This window comes from Carcharhinus amblyrhynchos, chromosome 5, assembly GCF_965287045.1.
Source record: "Carcharhinus amblyrhynchos chromosome 5, sCarAmb.v2.hapA, whole genome shotgun sequence".
NCBI lineage: Eukaryota > Metazoa > Chordata > Chondrichthyes > Carcharhiniformes > Carcharhinidae > Carcharhinus > Carcharhinus amblyrhynchos.
Window position 1 is genome coordinate 59,250,317 of NC_137328.1, and position 18,359 is coordinate 59,268,675.

Genomic DNA, 18,359 nt, shown 5'->3' on the forward strand with positions numbered 1-18,359 from the left:
TAATTAGTGATGCAGCAGTCTCTATAATGCCCGTACTTGACTGATATAATACAAAACAGGAAGTTTATAGAGAGCAAGAAACCAAAAGCACAGGTTAAACGCTAGTCTTTCACTTTGATAGGAATTTTACAAGCAGGATCAAAATTACTCAGCCAGTCTCAAACCAATCCCAGGCTCTTGTGGTTCCACATGACGAAACAGCAAAATGGAAAAAAAATGCTACACTATTTGTAGTTAGGAATGTTCCTCAGAGCTTCAAGTTGAGTCATGATACATTGTTGGAGAAGGAGCTTCATTTTACATTTGAATAAACTGGGCCTACGATCCATGTATCCAAAAGGTGCTTGAAATTGAATATATAGGATTGGACAGAAATCCAGCAAGAGGAGTCTTAAAGTTTAAAGGTGGACAGTGCTAAGCACCACTGCCTCACAGCACCAGGGACCTGTGTTCCATTCCTGGTTTGGGTCACTGTGCTGAATCTGCATGTTCTCCCCATGTGTGCGTAGATTTCTTTCAGGTGCTCTGGAATCCTCACACAGTCCAAAAGACATGCTAGTAAAGGTGCATTGGCCATGCTAAATTCTCCCTCAGTATACCTGATCAGGCACCAGGGCTTGGCGACTGGAGATTTTCACAATAACCTCATTGCAATGTTAATGTAAGCCTATTTGTGACACTAATAAATAAACTTAAACTGATAGAAAGGCACAATTTACTATTAGAAAGACTACTGAAGCAACTCTATGACTAGAGCAAAATAACTTAGCCTTGTTTTGTCCTCTTCCCCACTTAAATGTTTTTAAAAAGCTGAAAAGTGCAGTTCATAAAAAATACTAGGTGGGGGGGCGGTGGAGTTGGGGAGTCTTACAGAACATAATCCACAGACAAATAATTGAGAATCAAGGTTGATCACAATTACATAAAAAATATATAAAGGCATGCCCAATTTGATTGTTACTCACATAACGGTTTGCTAAATCCTTATCATCAGTCTTCTGCTTCTTGCTCTCTGTGGAGTAATCATTTGAATTTCTGTGCTTCTCTGCAGCTCTGAAACTGGCTGATGGTGACACAGAGGAACTCTGAAATGACAAGCAACAGGCTATACTATATTCACTTGGAAGCTTCAATAATAATGGATAAGAGGTTAAAAGTCTGTTAGTGGAAATATCGTAGTGCAGGAAAAAGGCTTTTTTTTAGTTATGATTATCCAAAGGGTTTGCAATGATATAAATGTACAATTGTTGCCTCTGCTGAACAATATCATGTCTACCAAGTGATGTAGATTTAATTAATTCATTAATAACAAATGAAGACCTGCCTTCTCAACCTTGCCCCCCGCTGGAGGTGTGGTGATCATTAGGTTAAATCACCGCCAGTCAGCTCTCCCCCTCAATGGGGAGAGCAATCTATGGTCATCTGGGTCTGTGGTGACTTTACATTTATAGCATATTTGCATTAAGATATGTACTGGGATAGTGAAACTGACAAAAATTCAGTAAGTAGTACTATTTCAAATTGACTAAGAATCTATCAAAGCAGTTATATTTTACACTGTGACACATTAATGAAATGGTACAATTGAACCACCACAATTTGTGTAGATTCATATTTGATATATAATTATGTTGCAAGACATTAAGGGTCTTGTCACTTTATGCCCTATAAGATCATCAAAACCTTTTTTTGTCTGCATCAAGCAAGCTCAGCTAACCCATGACTGTGATTCTTTCTGATCTACATTGGCATCCAGACCCCCAGCATCTCACATTTAAAACTCTCATCCTTCTCTTTAAAATCTTTCCATGGTCTTAAGCAATCCCATTTCTGTAACACAAAAGCGGCAATTCTCTCAGCCTGCTGCGTAGTCGAGTAGCGCTGCAGGCCGGGAGACATCAGTGGGGGAACTGCAATAGGAATCATGACCCATGTCCAGTTGATCACGGGTCTCCCAGGCAATGATTTTCAGCGTAATCAGCACCATGCCAGATATCGCTGCATGGCTGATTACCACATTGAAAACATAATTTCAATATCATTAGCGAGCCTGCAACAAAAGTCTCACTAGTACCTCCCCCCACCCAACGCCCTGCTGGGAGAGGTTCCCAGCAGCAGGGATTAAAGCTGGTCCGCATCAAGGGGGGTCACATGTGATCAACTGAGGCTCCCCTCTGGGACATCGGTGGGGGGGGTGGGCAGCCTAGCACTGCGCCCTGATACCTGGGCAGTGCCAAGGGGTGGGGTCAAAGCCTATTTGTGCGTCAGGCCAGTGGTGCAGGTTGGAGGGTTGGGAGAGAGAATTCACTGTGCATCCCGCAATGAAATTGAAGGGAGAGGGAGGGAGGAGGCAATCAGGGTGAACATGGGGAATGGGGGGAATCAAGGCTGCACATGGGGGAGGGCGGAGGGGCTGGGGGATTGGGGTTGAGGCTGGCCTGAGGAATTGGTTGGGGGGGGCAGGAGGGTGCAGTGTCAGGGAGACCAGTGATCAGCAGGGGAGCCTGGAAAAGAAAAATCGGGAGGCTGATGATTGAGAGATTGGCAATGGTGGAGGGGGAGGAGACACAGAGAGAGAGAGAGAGAGAGAGAGAGAGAGAGAGAGAGAGAGAGAGACACACAGAGAGAGAGAGAAAGAGAGAGAGAGAGAGAGAGAGAGAGAGAGAGAGAGAGAGAGAGAGTGTGTGTCGGGTGGGGGACGATGGCAGGAGCCAGTGTGCATGCCCCGATTTCTCCACTGACAGAATGGTGCAAGTGCGGGGGCCCGCTTAGCATGATGGCCTCTCCAGTGGGATGAGGCATCTCTGCCCCCACCCCTTCCTTTCTGGCATGAATCCCCCTGAGGCACTGTGTAGCACAGAGTGCTGGAAATTCATGAACCAAAAAAATCTTCCATTTTCTTGCCCACTAGGCACTTCATTTTTTTGGGAAGAATCACCCTCATTTGCACAAAGGTGGTAGCTGGAGACTAAGTGCAGTGCCTAAATCCAGGAATGAGGTAAGTGAGGGATTTTAAGATTGATCACTTTTTAAAACTCAGCTTAAGTTTGCCTTTAGACTCAAAAGATATAGAGCACAGAAAAAGCCCCTTCAGCTCATTATGCCTGTGCCTGTCAAAGAAAACCACCCAACTATACTAATCCCATTTTTCAGAACTTGGTCCATAGCTTTGAATGCCTTGGCATCACAATTGCACATCTAAATACTTCTTGAATGTTTGACAGTGTCTGCCTCCACCACCTTTTCACGCACTGAGGTCCAGACTCCCACCACCTTTTAGGTGAAAAAGATCTTTCCTCACATCCCCTCTAAACCTTCTGCCCCTTTCCTTAAGTCTATGCCCTCTATCATTTATCCCTCCACCAAGGGAAGAAGTTTCTGTCTAAACTACCTACCCATCTATGCCCCTCAATTTTATACATCTCAATCAGGTGCCTCCTTGATCTACTCTGCTGCAAGGAAAACAACCCCAGGCTATCCAAATCTCTCTTCATAACTAAAACTCTCCAGACCAGGCAACATCCAGGTTAGTCTCCTTGCACCCTTTCCAGAGGTATCACATCCCTCCTGCAGTGCGCCAGAACTGCACACTATAATCTTGCTGTGGCTTAAATCAAGGTTATAAATAGTTCCAGCACAACCTCCTTGCTCTTAAACTCTATGCTTTGGTTAATAAAGGCAAGTATACATCTGCCTTCATTTTATTCCAGCATTAGGCATTTATTGACTATGTTTCTCATTGTTCCCTCTCTCCTGCACTTCCTGCTTCTCTGAAGCTGATTGTTAAAATTCAAGAGTCCTGTTATCATCATTTTCATTGACTTTATTCAGGATCCCTGCTTTCCACTTCAGGACAGTCAGCAGTGTCTGGCAGTTTTCGAAGCTCTTCATACAAGCATCTTCACTCTCTGCAATAGTTCTATCAAATTCATTTCCGGGTGCCATTTGGCATGCAAGACCCTCGTTGACCTTGTCAAGTTTCTCTGTTAAAATGCAGATATTGTTCTGAAGCTTGTTCTTCTCTTCCTCCTCTTGCAAGATTTGTTGATTCAGTTCTTTTTTTGCACATAGATCTTCAATATATTTAACCAGTTCATTGTTGTAGCTCGGCAGTGCGGCTCACTGCTGGGACATTGCAACTCCCCCATTCTGGGTGCCTGCAGGACAGCCGCCACCCTGTTCAATCTTGCTTTTCCCGCCCCAGGCCCCATCTCTCAGCAACGAAGAAGCCACTCACACTCTCCCTACGTCAAATGCCTTCTTAACTATTTTATAAATTAACTATATCAGTAAATTGTAGATACTTTTCAGTCACGTTCAGTGTTGAATAAGCTCACTGCTGGAGGCAGCTGCAGCTCAGCTACTTAGTTAGAATTGGTTCCCCAGGCAGCAGTGGCTGATTCAGCTCTCTGGAATCTGAACTAGTTAATACAAATATGGACACACAAAGTAAGTTGCACAAAGGTGATAACTGGAGACTAAGTACAATGAGACTAAGTGCTTGAACCTGGGGATTCAGGGTAATGAGGGTGGAGGTGATATCTGCCCTCTTACAGAAACGGAGACAGCGAGATCTGAGAGCTGAACCCTGGAATTATAGTGCTTGTTGGCGATTGGTGAATTTTAAGCTTTTTCACCCCCAAAACTGGGCAGTAGCTTAGTGATTCTGGGGGGATATAAATATTAGATTAATTTTATTGCATAATTAGTTAAAATCCATAATTGATCAGAGATAATGGTTAAGTGATTTCCCACAACCTGAAACTTAATTAATTAATAAAAGTAAAATAAAGATGGCAGGCAGGGGATGTGTTGCGGATGCAGCATGTGGGAACTGGTGGATACCTGGGTGATCCATGGCAACACCGTCCACAGTAACAGCCCAATTTTACCATCATGCTGTGCCTGTTTTCAGGCACAAAGCCTTGATAAAAATCGGGTGTGAGGCGAGCAGTGTGATCCACAACCGCCTCTGCAACCGCTCCCCCTTTACCAGTGGCTGAAAATGGCAGTGATCGGGACCGCACGCAAAACAAGTATGACAGCAATTTAAATGCACTTGAATGCATTTAGATTGCATTAATGGGCTGGGCGCCCAACTTTACCAGCACTTCCCCCTTTAGCATCACGTTTGCCTGTCCAGATTCAGCGCTCGAGCTTCTGAGGAGGTACGTTCAGAACTTCCGGCGGTGCTCTGGCTCAGGCCGGTGGTTGGGTTGAGGGGGGATGTCAGGTGACTCTCTGGTGTCGTGGGGGGGGAGGGAGGCGGGTCAGATGGCTCGCTGGTGGGGGGACAGAGAGAGGCTGGTTAGATGACTCTCTGATGGAGGGAATGAGGCGGGTCTGATGGCTCTGTGGTGGAGAGGGAGGGAGGTGAATCAGGTCACTCTGTTTAGGGGGCATGATCGGTCTGTTTAGTGGGGGGTGGGGAATAAGGGGATCAGTTATGTTGTGGGGATGGGGCAATGTCAGTAGGGCTGAGGGTTGGGGGTAGGCATCATCCAGCCTGGGATCAATGTGACAGGGATTTTTTTTTAAACTGCACATACGCAGTTGAAGGCTCCAATCGGAGCTGCAGTGTTTCGCGCACGATAAGCCCCACCCACAGGCTTGTGCAGTGCAATTCAGAATCGCCAATATTTTTTCAGGCAGAGTACGTATGGGAGCACCAGAGAATGGGTCTAAAAGTCGGATCTGATACGTTCCCAGATTCAAGTCCACCCAGCACTTAGGAACCGATTTTACCATTTTGATTCCAAGTGTCTGCAGCTCAAGGAACTTTGCCTTCTTTATTGCCTGGTGTAGCTACGTGCTTACTTTCAGCAACTGATCCACAAGGACATCAAAGTCTTGCTTAAGTGATCACCTCTCTCAATTTACGCCCATTCAACTGACGCCACATAGTCTGCATCGGTTCAAGAAGGCAGCTCACCTTCTAAGGGGCATCAGGGATGGAGAATGGCCTGTGAAAGAATTTTTCAAAAAGCTTGGATAGTGTGTTGGCTGAAAGAATAGGAAACAAAGTAAAGATAACTGAGACATTTTCAGGTTGGTAAACTAAGTAGTGGAGTGCTATGGCAGAGGTGCTCAGGCCTCCACTATTTACAATCAATATTAATGACTTTGAAGAAAGGACTGAATGTACTGTAGTGAACTTTGTTAATGATACAAGGTAGGTAGGAGAGCAAGTTGTGAAGATGATACAATGAATGTGCAAAGATAGGTAGGTTCAGTGAATGGACAAAAATTTGGCAGGAGTATAACATTACAGCGCAGTATAGGCCTTTCGGCCCTCGATGATGTAGGAAATGAGTGTACAGCAGGATCTGGGTGTTCTTATATATGATTCGTAAATATTGACATGCAAGTACAGCAAGCAATTAGGAAAGTATGTTGAATTTTGGCCTTTACTGCCAGGATGATAAAATATAAAAGAAAGTCTTGCAACACCGAGGGATTGGTAAGACCACACCTAGAAAAAAGAGTGGAGTTTTGATCTCCTTATTTAAGGAGGATCCACCTATATTGAAAAAAGTTCAGAGAAGATTCACTGGGCTGATTCCTGGGATGGAAGAGCTTTTCTTATGAGGAAACATTGAGAATATTGGAGTTTAGAAAAATGAGAGGTGCTTTTATCGAAAGATGCAAGATTCTGAGGGGGCTTAACAAGGTAGACACTGAGGATGTTTCCTGATGTAGGGAAATCTTGAAAAAGTGGGAAGTTTAAAATAAGCTCAGGCAGAGAAGAGGCAGAATTTCTTCTCTCAGAGGATCATCCGCAGAGAGCAATGAACACTATATCATTGAATATATGCAAAGCCAAGTTAAGACAGATTTTCGATCAACAAGGGAGTCATAGGTTATGGGAAGACGAGCAAGTGGGGTTAAGGCATAATTCGATCAGCCATGATCTTATTGCATGGCCTACTCTTATTCCAATTTCTTGTGATCTTATTAAGTTCCTCCAATTCTACAACCTTCACCCCCAAACTTGCTCGGAGTCTGGTTTGTTTTGTAAACCATCACCAATGTCCCATTACTGGCAGCCAAGTTTTCTGCTACAAAAAGTGCACACCCTAGAATTTAATCACAAAAACACTTTCCATCCCTATCTTTTACTTTTAAGAATTGAATTGCAACCTGACCCTCTAACTGTGCTGTTTGTTGGCCACCCTATTAACAGGCATTCCCTTTGGTTCGGGAGTTGTTTTCATGTTAAATTAATACTTCTGAAAATACTTTTTTTAAGCAACATATCAAAGGTGCTTTTTATAAACAAGTTGCTATTATGTGAATAGCAGCAAAATGCAATGCAGATATACATTGAAAAGCCATACCATTCATTCTTCTCATTTTGTCATTCAGGACAGTTGATCTTAGTGTTTATTCAGTTCCATTTCTAATTTAGATTTTTTTAATCAAATTAATTTCCAAGGGAAATGGGACCATGAATTTGGCAAAGTTTTCAAGAATATTTTAATCCTGACAGATGAAACAGAGGCAATCGGCAATAGTTGGGCATTAAGAAGTTATTCACAGCTATAAAATGAAGTTATTGTTTAGAATTTGCATGATATATACCTGAATTATCCTCACTGCAGAAATTGTGAGAAGCCTGACATTAGAATCACTTTGGCTTTATTTTCACGGCAAAGAATAAGCATGCAAATCTCCAACTGTTTATTAACCTTCGACAGCTAATTATTGGCAATACACAGTCGTAGGGAAAGGAAGTGATTGCTCGGTAATACATGCCACTAATCTGTGTTCAGACTAACTTTAGTTCTATCAGGGAACTTGAATTATGCCAATGCTTGTGACATTGTTCATTATAATTCACCAAAAACTCAATTTTATTTTTCTTCAGTCAATATCCAAATTCCTGAGTTAACTGCAGAGGAATGAGAGAGAAATAAAATAATTGCTGGAATGCTCAGGTTGCAAGCAGATAGACCAAATGAGCCAACCCTTCCCTATGTTGAGTCACTTTGTATCTGGAACAACTGTTTTCCACCTACACTTTAGCTGCAGCCTTTGCAGAGACAAAGCTAACTATTAAACATAAACACACCTTGAACAGCTCTACAGGCATGCTTAATAGTTACGTGTTTATGCATTCTTGGTAACACAAAAAGTCGAGCTTATTTTATCTCAAGGTTCTCCCTGTTTTCCTAACCTTGTATTTGTTCTCATTTGTACCTCATAACAACTTCACAAAATAAGGTGTAGAACTGTCTTAAACATGGGTTAATGTATAACACTGAATTCCCACAATTATCCGCCCAGCTGTCGATACATGTTCAGAACGTACTCGTTGGGAACAGTGTCAATAGAAAGCAGAAACCCAATAGCTAGGTAGATCAAAACTGTCAGCATAAATCCTTTTCAACAGGAAATGTTGCATTCTGTGTCAATTGCTTCAATAAACATGCAGGACAATTTAGTCATACAGAGTGTTTGTTTAGTGGTTTGCATTCTTTGAACCATGAAGCAATGCCTTCTTGAAATTTTTCCTATGGGTTGACTGCTTAAACTGAATACTGATGGACCACACAGCATTGGTTTCTTGCTATAAACGAAGAGCTACAGTCAGCACAAGAATAGGCCAATGTCACTGGAAAATGAAATCTGTTTTACATTAGCCAATGAATAAAAAAATGCACAATGTATGTCATCGCTCTGAAATTAATTTTAGCATAAATTTTCATCAGTAGAATTGTAAAATTACGTAATAACGAACTGAAGAATGGAACTCTTTTTAAAAAGGCGAAAAAGTTAAAAGAAAAATAATTCATAAAAGTAACTGATGCACACACACATACATACTATTTAAAGTATTTTAGTGAGCTAGATTTTATAGTTAGCGGCCATGCAACAGCACTCACTGATGACCTCAAAGTTGTTCACAAAGATCTAGTGATCTCTGTGTTGTGTACTTCCCCTTTTTTGACAAAAGCTTAAGTCTAGCGCCAGGTCAAGGGAATCTCTAGGCATGCCACAGCAGTGCTGTTAGCGACAGGGCAAGTGTTCAATTATAATGAGTTACTCTCACAAACAGGAAACAAGGGAGTCCTTTAGACTTCATTCCAAACATAAATTTTCAGATAGCAAAATAAATGATCATGGATTTAGATAAAAGCTAAAATACCAGTGTAAAAAAAATTCAAGAAATGCTATTTTATTTATCTGTTATTTATCACAGTTTTTGACATTCCACAAATGTAAAATTAGCTTTTCAGGGCCAGTGAAGGCGTTTAGTGGTAATTAGGAAATTAGTACAACTATTTAAAAATCCAGTTATCTCACTTAACAAGGTGCAAATTTTTCATAGATTTTCATAGTGAAACTAATAATGTAAAGTTTTGTCAATTTACTGATTGCTTAGAGATTGCATTTTTGAGGGAACATCAAAAATGCACCCTCTAGAGGAGTGTAGAATCACCCTCAGCAATTAGTGGGATAGAATTTTACACACCCTCAGTTTCCTCAGCACCCACCCTCCTCCTGCCCTTCCTGGTGCGTACTATGCTGGATGGACGTTAATTGGCCAGTCAGCATTAAATTGATCTCTGGGCTGAGCATGCCTGGGAACACATTTCGCACTCACCTCCAGGACCAACGAGCATGCATACCCAACAGGTGGAAAATTCAGACCATGGATTTTTGTATAATTCTGTATTAGTACAGACTCCTGAAGCTGCTGTCCGTTTCAATGGAACAATCACAGTGAATACAGTTTTGCTGTAATTGCTTCCACAAAATTTGGACTATTATATCTACATTACCTATTATTTGAATCTGAAAAATTCACAGGATAAAAGGAAGATTTAATAAAAGAAGATAATAAGCCTTGCCAGGTTACACCTCAAAATTGGGAATTGGCCTGAAGGAAGCTTAGTGTGAAGTATTCAAGGAATAGGAAAGATTAAGATTAATTATCTTAATCATTAAATAATAGCACAATACACTTAATGTAGAGCACCAGGTTAGGAAACGTGGAAACACTTTCCTTGAACAAACAGACCCAAGGCAATAACATTTGGAAAAAAACATGGAGATAACGCTGGGTAGATGCCTTACAAGTAAATTATACATTGACTATACTGGTCACTTTATGGGCTAACATAAAAGAACAGTTGATTTTTGTTTTGTTGTACATTTTGTTGTAAAGGGTTTCCAGGCATCCCAAATAAAAAAAATCATCATCAGGTAATTGTGTCCACCAATGTCAGGATTTGCTTTGTTTATGGTGATTAACTCGTTTGCTCGAGAGAGATGATGTTCGATGGCACTTCATGTAGAGATTTAGCTTTGAATGCAAGAACAATTCATGAGCAGGCTCGAAGGGCTAGATGGCCTACTCCTGCTCCTATTTCTTATGTTCTTATGTGGCCTAAACAAATACGATGTTATCATTGTCATAGAAATATTACAGTACAGGAAGCCATTCAGCGTGGCAAATCCATGTCAGTTCTTTGTAGAAGAATATACTCAGTTCCATTCCCTGGTTCTATCCCACTGTCTTGCAATTTTATTTCCCTCTCGTGCCATCCAATTTCTTGTTCAAATGATTAACACTCTCCTCTCCCACCATGCTTATAGGTAGTAAATTCCTGGTCATTAATACTTGCAGTGTAAAATAGTTCTTCCTTACATCACCCCATCATCTCTTGCTCAAAGTCTTAAATCTTTGTTCCCTTCAATTCCAGAGTTTGTTTTCAGACTGAAGTGTTGCAACTAAACTGCACTTCACAAGTCGAATGATACGAGATTCACATCCACTCCTACATGGAATCAGGCTCTTGTGAAAGACAGGTCCTGCATACACTGCAGTTTTTTCTCAATTGGCACTGAAGTTATGACATTGCTTGATATCCCACTGTCAATGATTCCAGCAATGATACCTAGGACAGCCAGTTACCAAGATATACATGGAGCATTTAATGCTTCAAACTGATTGATATCATTGTGAGGTGCTTGGAGAAGAAAAGGTGGGTGGTGAAAATAGATGATACACTGGTAATGTTCATCCACAGGTACTTTGTGGGATTCCCTGATGCGTGTATGAAACCACAATTTTCAAGCTGCCAGGCAGTCATCCTGACAAGCCATTAGGGGACATGAGGTGGAATGATTGTCTCATTTTCTTTCAGATGATAATGTTCCGAACCAGATTTTCCATTCACTCACTGTCAATGGGCAAAAACTATAGTCTTCAATATGCCTGGATTCAGGGAAGGTACTAGTTTGCTGGAACAAAAAGGAAAAAGAACCGTGGATCCAGCTGTAGTGAACCCATGGGCAGAATTTTCCTGTCCCACCCACCTCAGGAATCCTAACGGGCTGGACAGGACCATTGAAATTGGGTGGGACTTTCCAGTCTTGAGGTGAGCGCGGCCAGAAAGTGCTGCCGGACATGTCCAATATTTATGAGGAAACGGATAGGGTGCAGGGAAAACCAAGCACGGTCAGTGGTCCTAGCTAAGTTATTTCTGTTTTCTGCCTAGCATCTAATCAAATTCACAGGCTGGCCATCTGCATGGTGGGAAAAGCAGTGACAGGAGATCACAGTCCTTAGGGATGGTCCTTGGAATTTGTGATGGAATTGCAGATTCAGCATGGGTAGTGAGGAAGAAGAGGGAATGAGGTGACAACGGTGAGGGTAGGGAGCTTGGCTCCTGATCAGGGTTTGGTCATAGGGATGAGGAAGAAAATGGCGAATAGGATGAAGAAAGCTACAGATTGGAATTTGTGGTTGGGGGGCGGAATGTAGGAATTAGTCAGAGATTGCAGCAGTGGGGAGAGAGAGACACTACAACTATAGTCGGGAAGCACTCCAGCATCTCCAAGCCCACTGTAAAAAGCAATTTCTTTTGAAGGCTGACCCATATCCATTTGCTGCCAGGTTTCCTTAGATCTTGCCTGCAATAGTTATATGTAAATTAAGATCCTAGTTGTAGGGCGGAATTTAATCCATGGCCATCCCGTTCCCATGCGGTTCATTTGAGAATTTAAAAGGCTGGGGAAGGTATATGCAATCGCACGGTGGGTTGGGTTTCCATTGGAGGGTCTTGCCATCAGGTAACAGTTCAGCAGATCCAGGTGAGAGCTGCTTGGACAAGCAAGGAGGGCCCTGAGTCAAGGCCCGACATCCTGTCCACTTTTCTTTTTGTCAAAAGTCTGAGACATTTGTTCTGCGTGTCCCATCATTCTTCTCCGGCCCACTCAAACTTCCCCCTTCCCACCTCCCATCGCTCCCCTGCTCTTCATTAATTGTTTTCACCCTGGGACCACCACCCTCACCATCCCAAGACACCCAAACCCTTCCCCATGTCAGAACTCTCAGATTCAACGATGCCTCCATGCAGATTTTCCGATAGGCCATCAGCGAATAGTGGGAGATGCTCCACACCTGTCAAGGCGTCAGGTGCACATTTTCAACATGCCAATAGCCTGTTAGATGGCGGCTGTGGTGTAGGTACCAGCTGTATTGTAGAACTCTTCCACCACGCTCTGGAGATGCCTCATCAACCAGGTCCGGAGTGTACTGTTTTTGTTGCTTAGGCTTCTGTTGTCAATTTGAGCAGGTTCCTCAAAAAATTCAGGAAGCTGTGAATTCCACAAGATATGAGTCATGAGTTTCCCTGGGAAACAAGCACAGATCTTCATAATGCTCCACCTGTGGTCCCAGACCAGTTGGATGTTTAGAGATTGGAATCATTTGTAGCTATATACCACTGTACTGAGGGAGCTCTAACGGCAACATGAACACAATTACCCCTTGTACTCTGTGGAAATGGTCGAAAAGCCCATTGCACTGGCCTTCGTCATCTGTGATGAAGCTGATTAATTCACTGGCATGACGGAGTAGAGAACTGATCACCTTTTTGGTGTGCCTGTCAGTGAAATGTCACACATGTTGCCAGTGGAGCTCAGAAAGCACCAAAATCACTTTATGGGTCACTGCCTTTGGGGGTTGCCGCCAAATCCACATGGCTGTGGATCTTGCTACACAATCTGGCAAATTTCAGTGACCACTTCCCAGGACAGTCTCTGACATTGCCTCTTGGACTTCTGGTGGTTCTTTGCGTCCTGAAGATGTGTTGGTGCACCAGTGACTTTCTTCTTCTATCCTTCCCAGGATGATTATCTCTTGACCAGCTTCACCCTCTGGTGCTGCCTGTTGCTGGCCTTGCGATCTCAGTCTCCATAAGAGCCCTCCTTGATCAATCCTCTCCTCCTGCTCCTGAGATTGTCGGAATATTGGGCGTATGAGACCCATTTATATTCTACTAGACAATGACATGGGCACCTATGTTCAGGGTTTTATCTATAAAACTGCTGACGATTTTCTCTCCTTCATTGTCCACATCCAAAACTCCAGTCACCCTCCATTGGCCTCCTCCTACTTGGATCTGCACCCTGGCAACTATATATTTTTGAGGATGTCTAGTAACACTGAGTGACTCTGGAATTGCAATCCAGGATTCTTCCTCTCCCTTCCACCTTTGACACTGGGAGGATCAAGTGTGATGGGGACAAAGATCACTGCACGTCTTCCCTCTATAACCCTTGAATATCCACACCTCCCCCCCACCCCAAAGATTGACATGTTGGGGACGATTCTTCCTTTCCCACCCACTAATTTTTTAGTGGGTTGTGCTGGGACACGTATGCGTGCGCCAACTCATGGGATTCGCACATTTGTCATCTCATTGCCAGAGAGCAGGCGCGATCATGACCACACTGGAAACTGGCTGAATAACCAGGTAAGTGATTTTAATCTATTTGTAAAGTAATTTAGATGTCATTATCAGGCCCAGGACTGAATTCTCTGGCCCGATAGTATCTCCCATCCCACCAAGAGTATTTCACTCTAGCAGGATTTAGAGTAGCTTTCCACTTTCAGGGAACAAGTGGGAGACCCCACTGGAGTGAAGTGGGGGGCAATCAGGCCCCCACTCCCAAGGAGCTGGGCAGCATAGGGGTGGTACCCCGGCAGTACTAGCATGTGCTCCTGATACTGCCCAAGGGGCATCTTGGACTGCCCACTAGGCATTGGGCAGTGTCAAGGGGGGTGGGTCCAATCGTAGGTGTGGCCTAGGGGCGATCTGTAGGGGTAGGGGTTCCCACTGCATGGGGATTGGTCAGGGCTGGAGGGAGGCCAGCAATTGGGGCAGACAGTGTCTGGAGACTGCGGTGCTCTGGGACAAGAGGGGGGAGTGGGAGGGGCTGACCCAGGAATGCTTCTGCGTGCCGCGATCGGGCCCTTGCGAGGGGCTGGATGGACAGCACTGCGAGGGTCCCCCGGGCTGGCCAGCAAACTGCAGGCTGACAGACCAGGGCCACAGCACATAGCAGAGTTCCATAACTATCAGACTCCAGTGTGAATAGGTCCTGCCCCTGAGTTCTAATGATATTCATGACTGTGACCTCTGCAGTGGACAGAGTGAGGGAGATTTGAGTATGAACTCCCATTGAAAATACAATTGTGAACTGCATCATTTTCCCCACCAATTCAGCACTTTGAACTTTTTTGGGAGAATAGCCCCCTTCATTTCTCCCCACTGAGCCTAAACCTGTTGAGATATCATCTCTGACTACAGACTCTCTCTGCATCATCCTTACGATTGCCATTAAATCCTGTGACCCTGCCCTATGAGGTATTTTTATTAATTTTATCTCAGATTAGACCTGGTCCCTGTACTGATCTCCCCCGTGACTGTCTCTGCCGGCCAGCATCCTATGTTTGGCATACGGACCCAATTTGCACAGTATTAGCACTGCTCTTTCAGCCACTCATTTTGTTTATCTTCAATATCTGGCTCTACTCACCCTGGCCACACCCAAGATGTCAGGCCCTTCCCACCGTGTATTTCTACCACAACCCCGCTGCTGTCTTCCCTCAAAGCCCTCTTCAGGTTCTCCATGCCGCACCTCCGCCACCCCACACAACCCGTCCCCCGTAGAATCTCTCCAGCACCTCACCACCCCCACCCTGACTCATCCTTGCAAGTTCCAACCCTCCATCTAAGCTGCCATTCTCCTGCTTAACCCTCATGGTGCTGCAGCGTTCTTCAAAGACAACTACAGTCCATCTCAGACTTAACTGCACACAACTGACTATTACATGCTGAAGCAGGTGCCACGAGTTTCCCATGTGCCGCTGAAGTAACTTTGAAGGTTTTTTTTCACTAAGCTTTAGGATAATGATAATCTCTGGGATGCAAATGTAGCAGGAACCTAGCATGGAACAGTGCGATGCCCAACCCACCACTGCAATATCAATTGCTTCATTTTTGAGTCTGAACCTGCTGCCGTTATTTTGAAATTTCAGCTCACACATAATTAACATACCCTGCCTGTCACGTTTTCCACTCCCAGACTCATAACTGAATTCATCTGTAATCTGGCAGGCTGATTTAAATATGTCAACAAAGTGTTACACTCCTCTAGGTCAAACATTTGTCTGGCATGCTACTTGCAGATATAAAAACAGCAATGGATGCCGACGTTGGCGAGTTGGGAACACATTTTCTATTTTCTACACTTTGCACCACCTCCAGCCTGTCATGGGGAGTGGGGAAGAGTAATAATCTAGGTCTGTGAATCTGCTGATATGGTGCAAGAAAAGAAATTGCCTTCCTAGAAATGGGAAAATTTAAACAAACAATGTCTCAGAACGAATCTGCTATTATGGTCTGAATTTTAACATGCTGGAGAATGTTAATTTGGGTGTAGGTGAGGAGGAATAAAAACAGAGGAAAGTAGCAGCACACAGCTGCAATAGCCAGCATATTTTAAAGTACCTCACTATTATTTAATTTGCAATCTCAGTATTAGGATCAGTAAACTGTGCGAAGCTATCAGAATAGGTTGCAGCAGAAGTATTCACTTTTATTCGCAACTGTTTTGGGGGAAAATTAAACTAACATTTTATACTGAAGTCCGAGGCACATTATTTATCTCTGATAGCAACAATAGCTTAACAATTGTCAATTAAAAGACAAGCTTAAATGAATAGCAATAATTTACTTACAGAAGGCCAATAAACTGCAATTAGGACATTCTGTCTTAAGCTTCTGACCTTATGCTTCATCTTAAATCAACCTGCCAGATCTCCACTATATACCTCACTGTATACGTGCTCAGAAAATCACCACTTAATTCAATCACGCATCATTTGAATACTGAATTTTGTACCACTGGAAAATATTCTCAGTTGTCAATTAACAACAGTTGGGGTTGATTGGAGATAGCTTGAGGAGGTCATAATGCTGCTGTGATATCACACAGTCCACTTTACTTCATCAACCATTATTTAACTAATTACACAAATTTGGAACTTTCTCATGTTTTCTATTTTGCTTTGTGCCACTGATTTGCAATGTGTTTAAAAATGCAGTTTGGAGGATTATAAGGCAGTATGGGCAGTTGAATAAATGGAATTCACTTCTGAATTCTGAGTCATCCAATAAATTTACACTCTGATGGCCACAGCAACAGGCTAAGAAAGTATAATGATTGGTTATCTGCGTGCTTCACCATGCGTAACAGGCAAGCTTGTTACACGTTCTATTACAGTATCTGAATATTTCAGTGTAAATAATTGGCTTGCAGTATTGTATTCATATACGAGCATCAATTCTGAGACTGGACTACCTGTGAAAATGAATAGGAAATGACCAAACTAGAGAGTAGCAGAGCAAATGCAAGTGATTTTAAAAATGTTAAACGTGCTTGAAACAATATAGGCGGTATAATAAGTACACAAAAAATTGTACACATATGAATGGATTACAAAATTCAAGCTTTGGAAAATGACTTGCGCAAAGAAAATAATTTCACACACTTCAGTTTCAATTACAATCTTAATAAATCACATTTTTACCTGACATCAAATGATTGGAATCAAGAGGAACAGGCTGCACCAAAAGCAATTGGGAGGGCAGGGGACAAGAGCTGTTAAACTGGATCAAACTTCTGATAAATCAGGCACAGTTTCTAAACTGTGGAGGTGAAATACAAATCTGTAATGTATAACTGAATATAAGCAGTACGTACGTACTGTGATGAGAAACTTTTGTGAGAGAGGAATTATTTTTCCGTCCAAATTTTTCCCTTCTTTTGAAGGTATCAACTCTTCCTGGGTTCACGGTGGCGAGAGTAAGAGTAAATCACTAAAGTGTTCATTCTTTCAGTGGACAGTGATGACCAAAGGATTATTTGAGAGTGAAGGGTTAACAGAGACATTCCAACAGTGATCACTGGCAAGTATTCACAGGCAGAAACCCTGCCTCATTGCCCCTCCCCAGCCTAAACATGTTGAAATCAATTGTACATTACACACACACATGGACACACAACACTGAGCGCTGCATCAAATTTGCAATTTAAAAAAAATTCAGATTATAAAAATAAATATCCTATGAAGTTTAAGCTATAGGAACAAAATAAAAATCTGGAAATAAACTAGAAAGCTGTGATTTACTCTAACTACAATACATATATTTTCAAATTGGCTTCAATCCTCATAACGAGGACAATGCAAAACAACTGTCAGAAGTGCTAACATTAAAGACAACAGAACAATAGAAATGATTCTACATGTATTTATGCTTAGAGATTACCATTGGTCAACACAAGCTCCAAAATGTTTAGTTTACCATTTCACTGTTTTTTTGAAAATGGGTATTTGGGTTCCATGGATATACAAGAACACAAGAGACAAAAGCAGGAGTAGGCAACCAGACTCTTCAAGCCTGTCCTGTCATTCAACATGATCATGGCTCTCCATGCCGACCTCAACTCTTTTTCTGTGCCATTTCGTTGAATTGAATTGAATCCCTACTGTGCAGAAGGAGACCATTTGGCCCATCAAGCCTCTTATCCAGCATTATCCCTGTACTGCCACATTTTTATCCTGCTAATCTCCCTAACCTATATATCTTGGGACACAAAGGGACAATTTACCATGACCAATCAAACTCATTTTTATAGCCCTCTATTCCTCAAGCTATCAAATATTTATCCACCTCCACTTTGAATACTTCTAAATGATCTAGCTGTCGTCATCCTTTGGGGCATAGAATTCCAAGAATTCACCACCCTCTATGAGGAGAAATTTCTAAGCACCTAAGTTTTAAATGACCATCTCTTTATCTTACAGTTACGTCCCCTTGTTCGAGATTCTCCCACTAGTGAAAACATCTGACCGAATTTGGACAAATCAAAACAAAGAATCCATTTGAAATTTACTGGTCATTTTGCCTCAATTATATTGTTTAAGTATCACATTGTTAGCCTGATTTTGGATGCAAAGTATTCTTTCTTGTGCATTTACATATTTTGTACAGCTT

General features: G+C 42.6%; 1 protein-coding gene across 10 annotated transcripts in view; it reads right to left on the minus strand.

Moving 5' to 3' along the window:
• Positions 1 to 18,359, minus strand: part of LOC145343060 (transducin-like enhancer protein 4) — a 180,229-nt gene that overhangs the window by 40,583 nt on the left and 121,287 nt on the right. For all 10 annotated transcript variants that reach the window (XR_013886679.1, XM_080188867.1, XM_080188866.1 and 7 more), the window contains one exon: positions 966 to 1,085. Coding sequence is in view for 9 of the 10 variants with exons in the window: in XM_080188867.1 (XP_080044993.1) it covers positions 966 to 1,085 (120 nt within the window). In the remaining variant the exon portion in view is untranslated. The remainder of the gene's footprint in view (positions 1 to 965; positions 1,086 to 18,359) is intronic.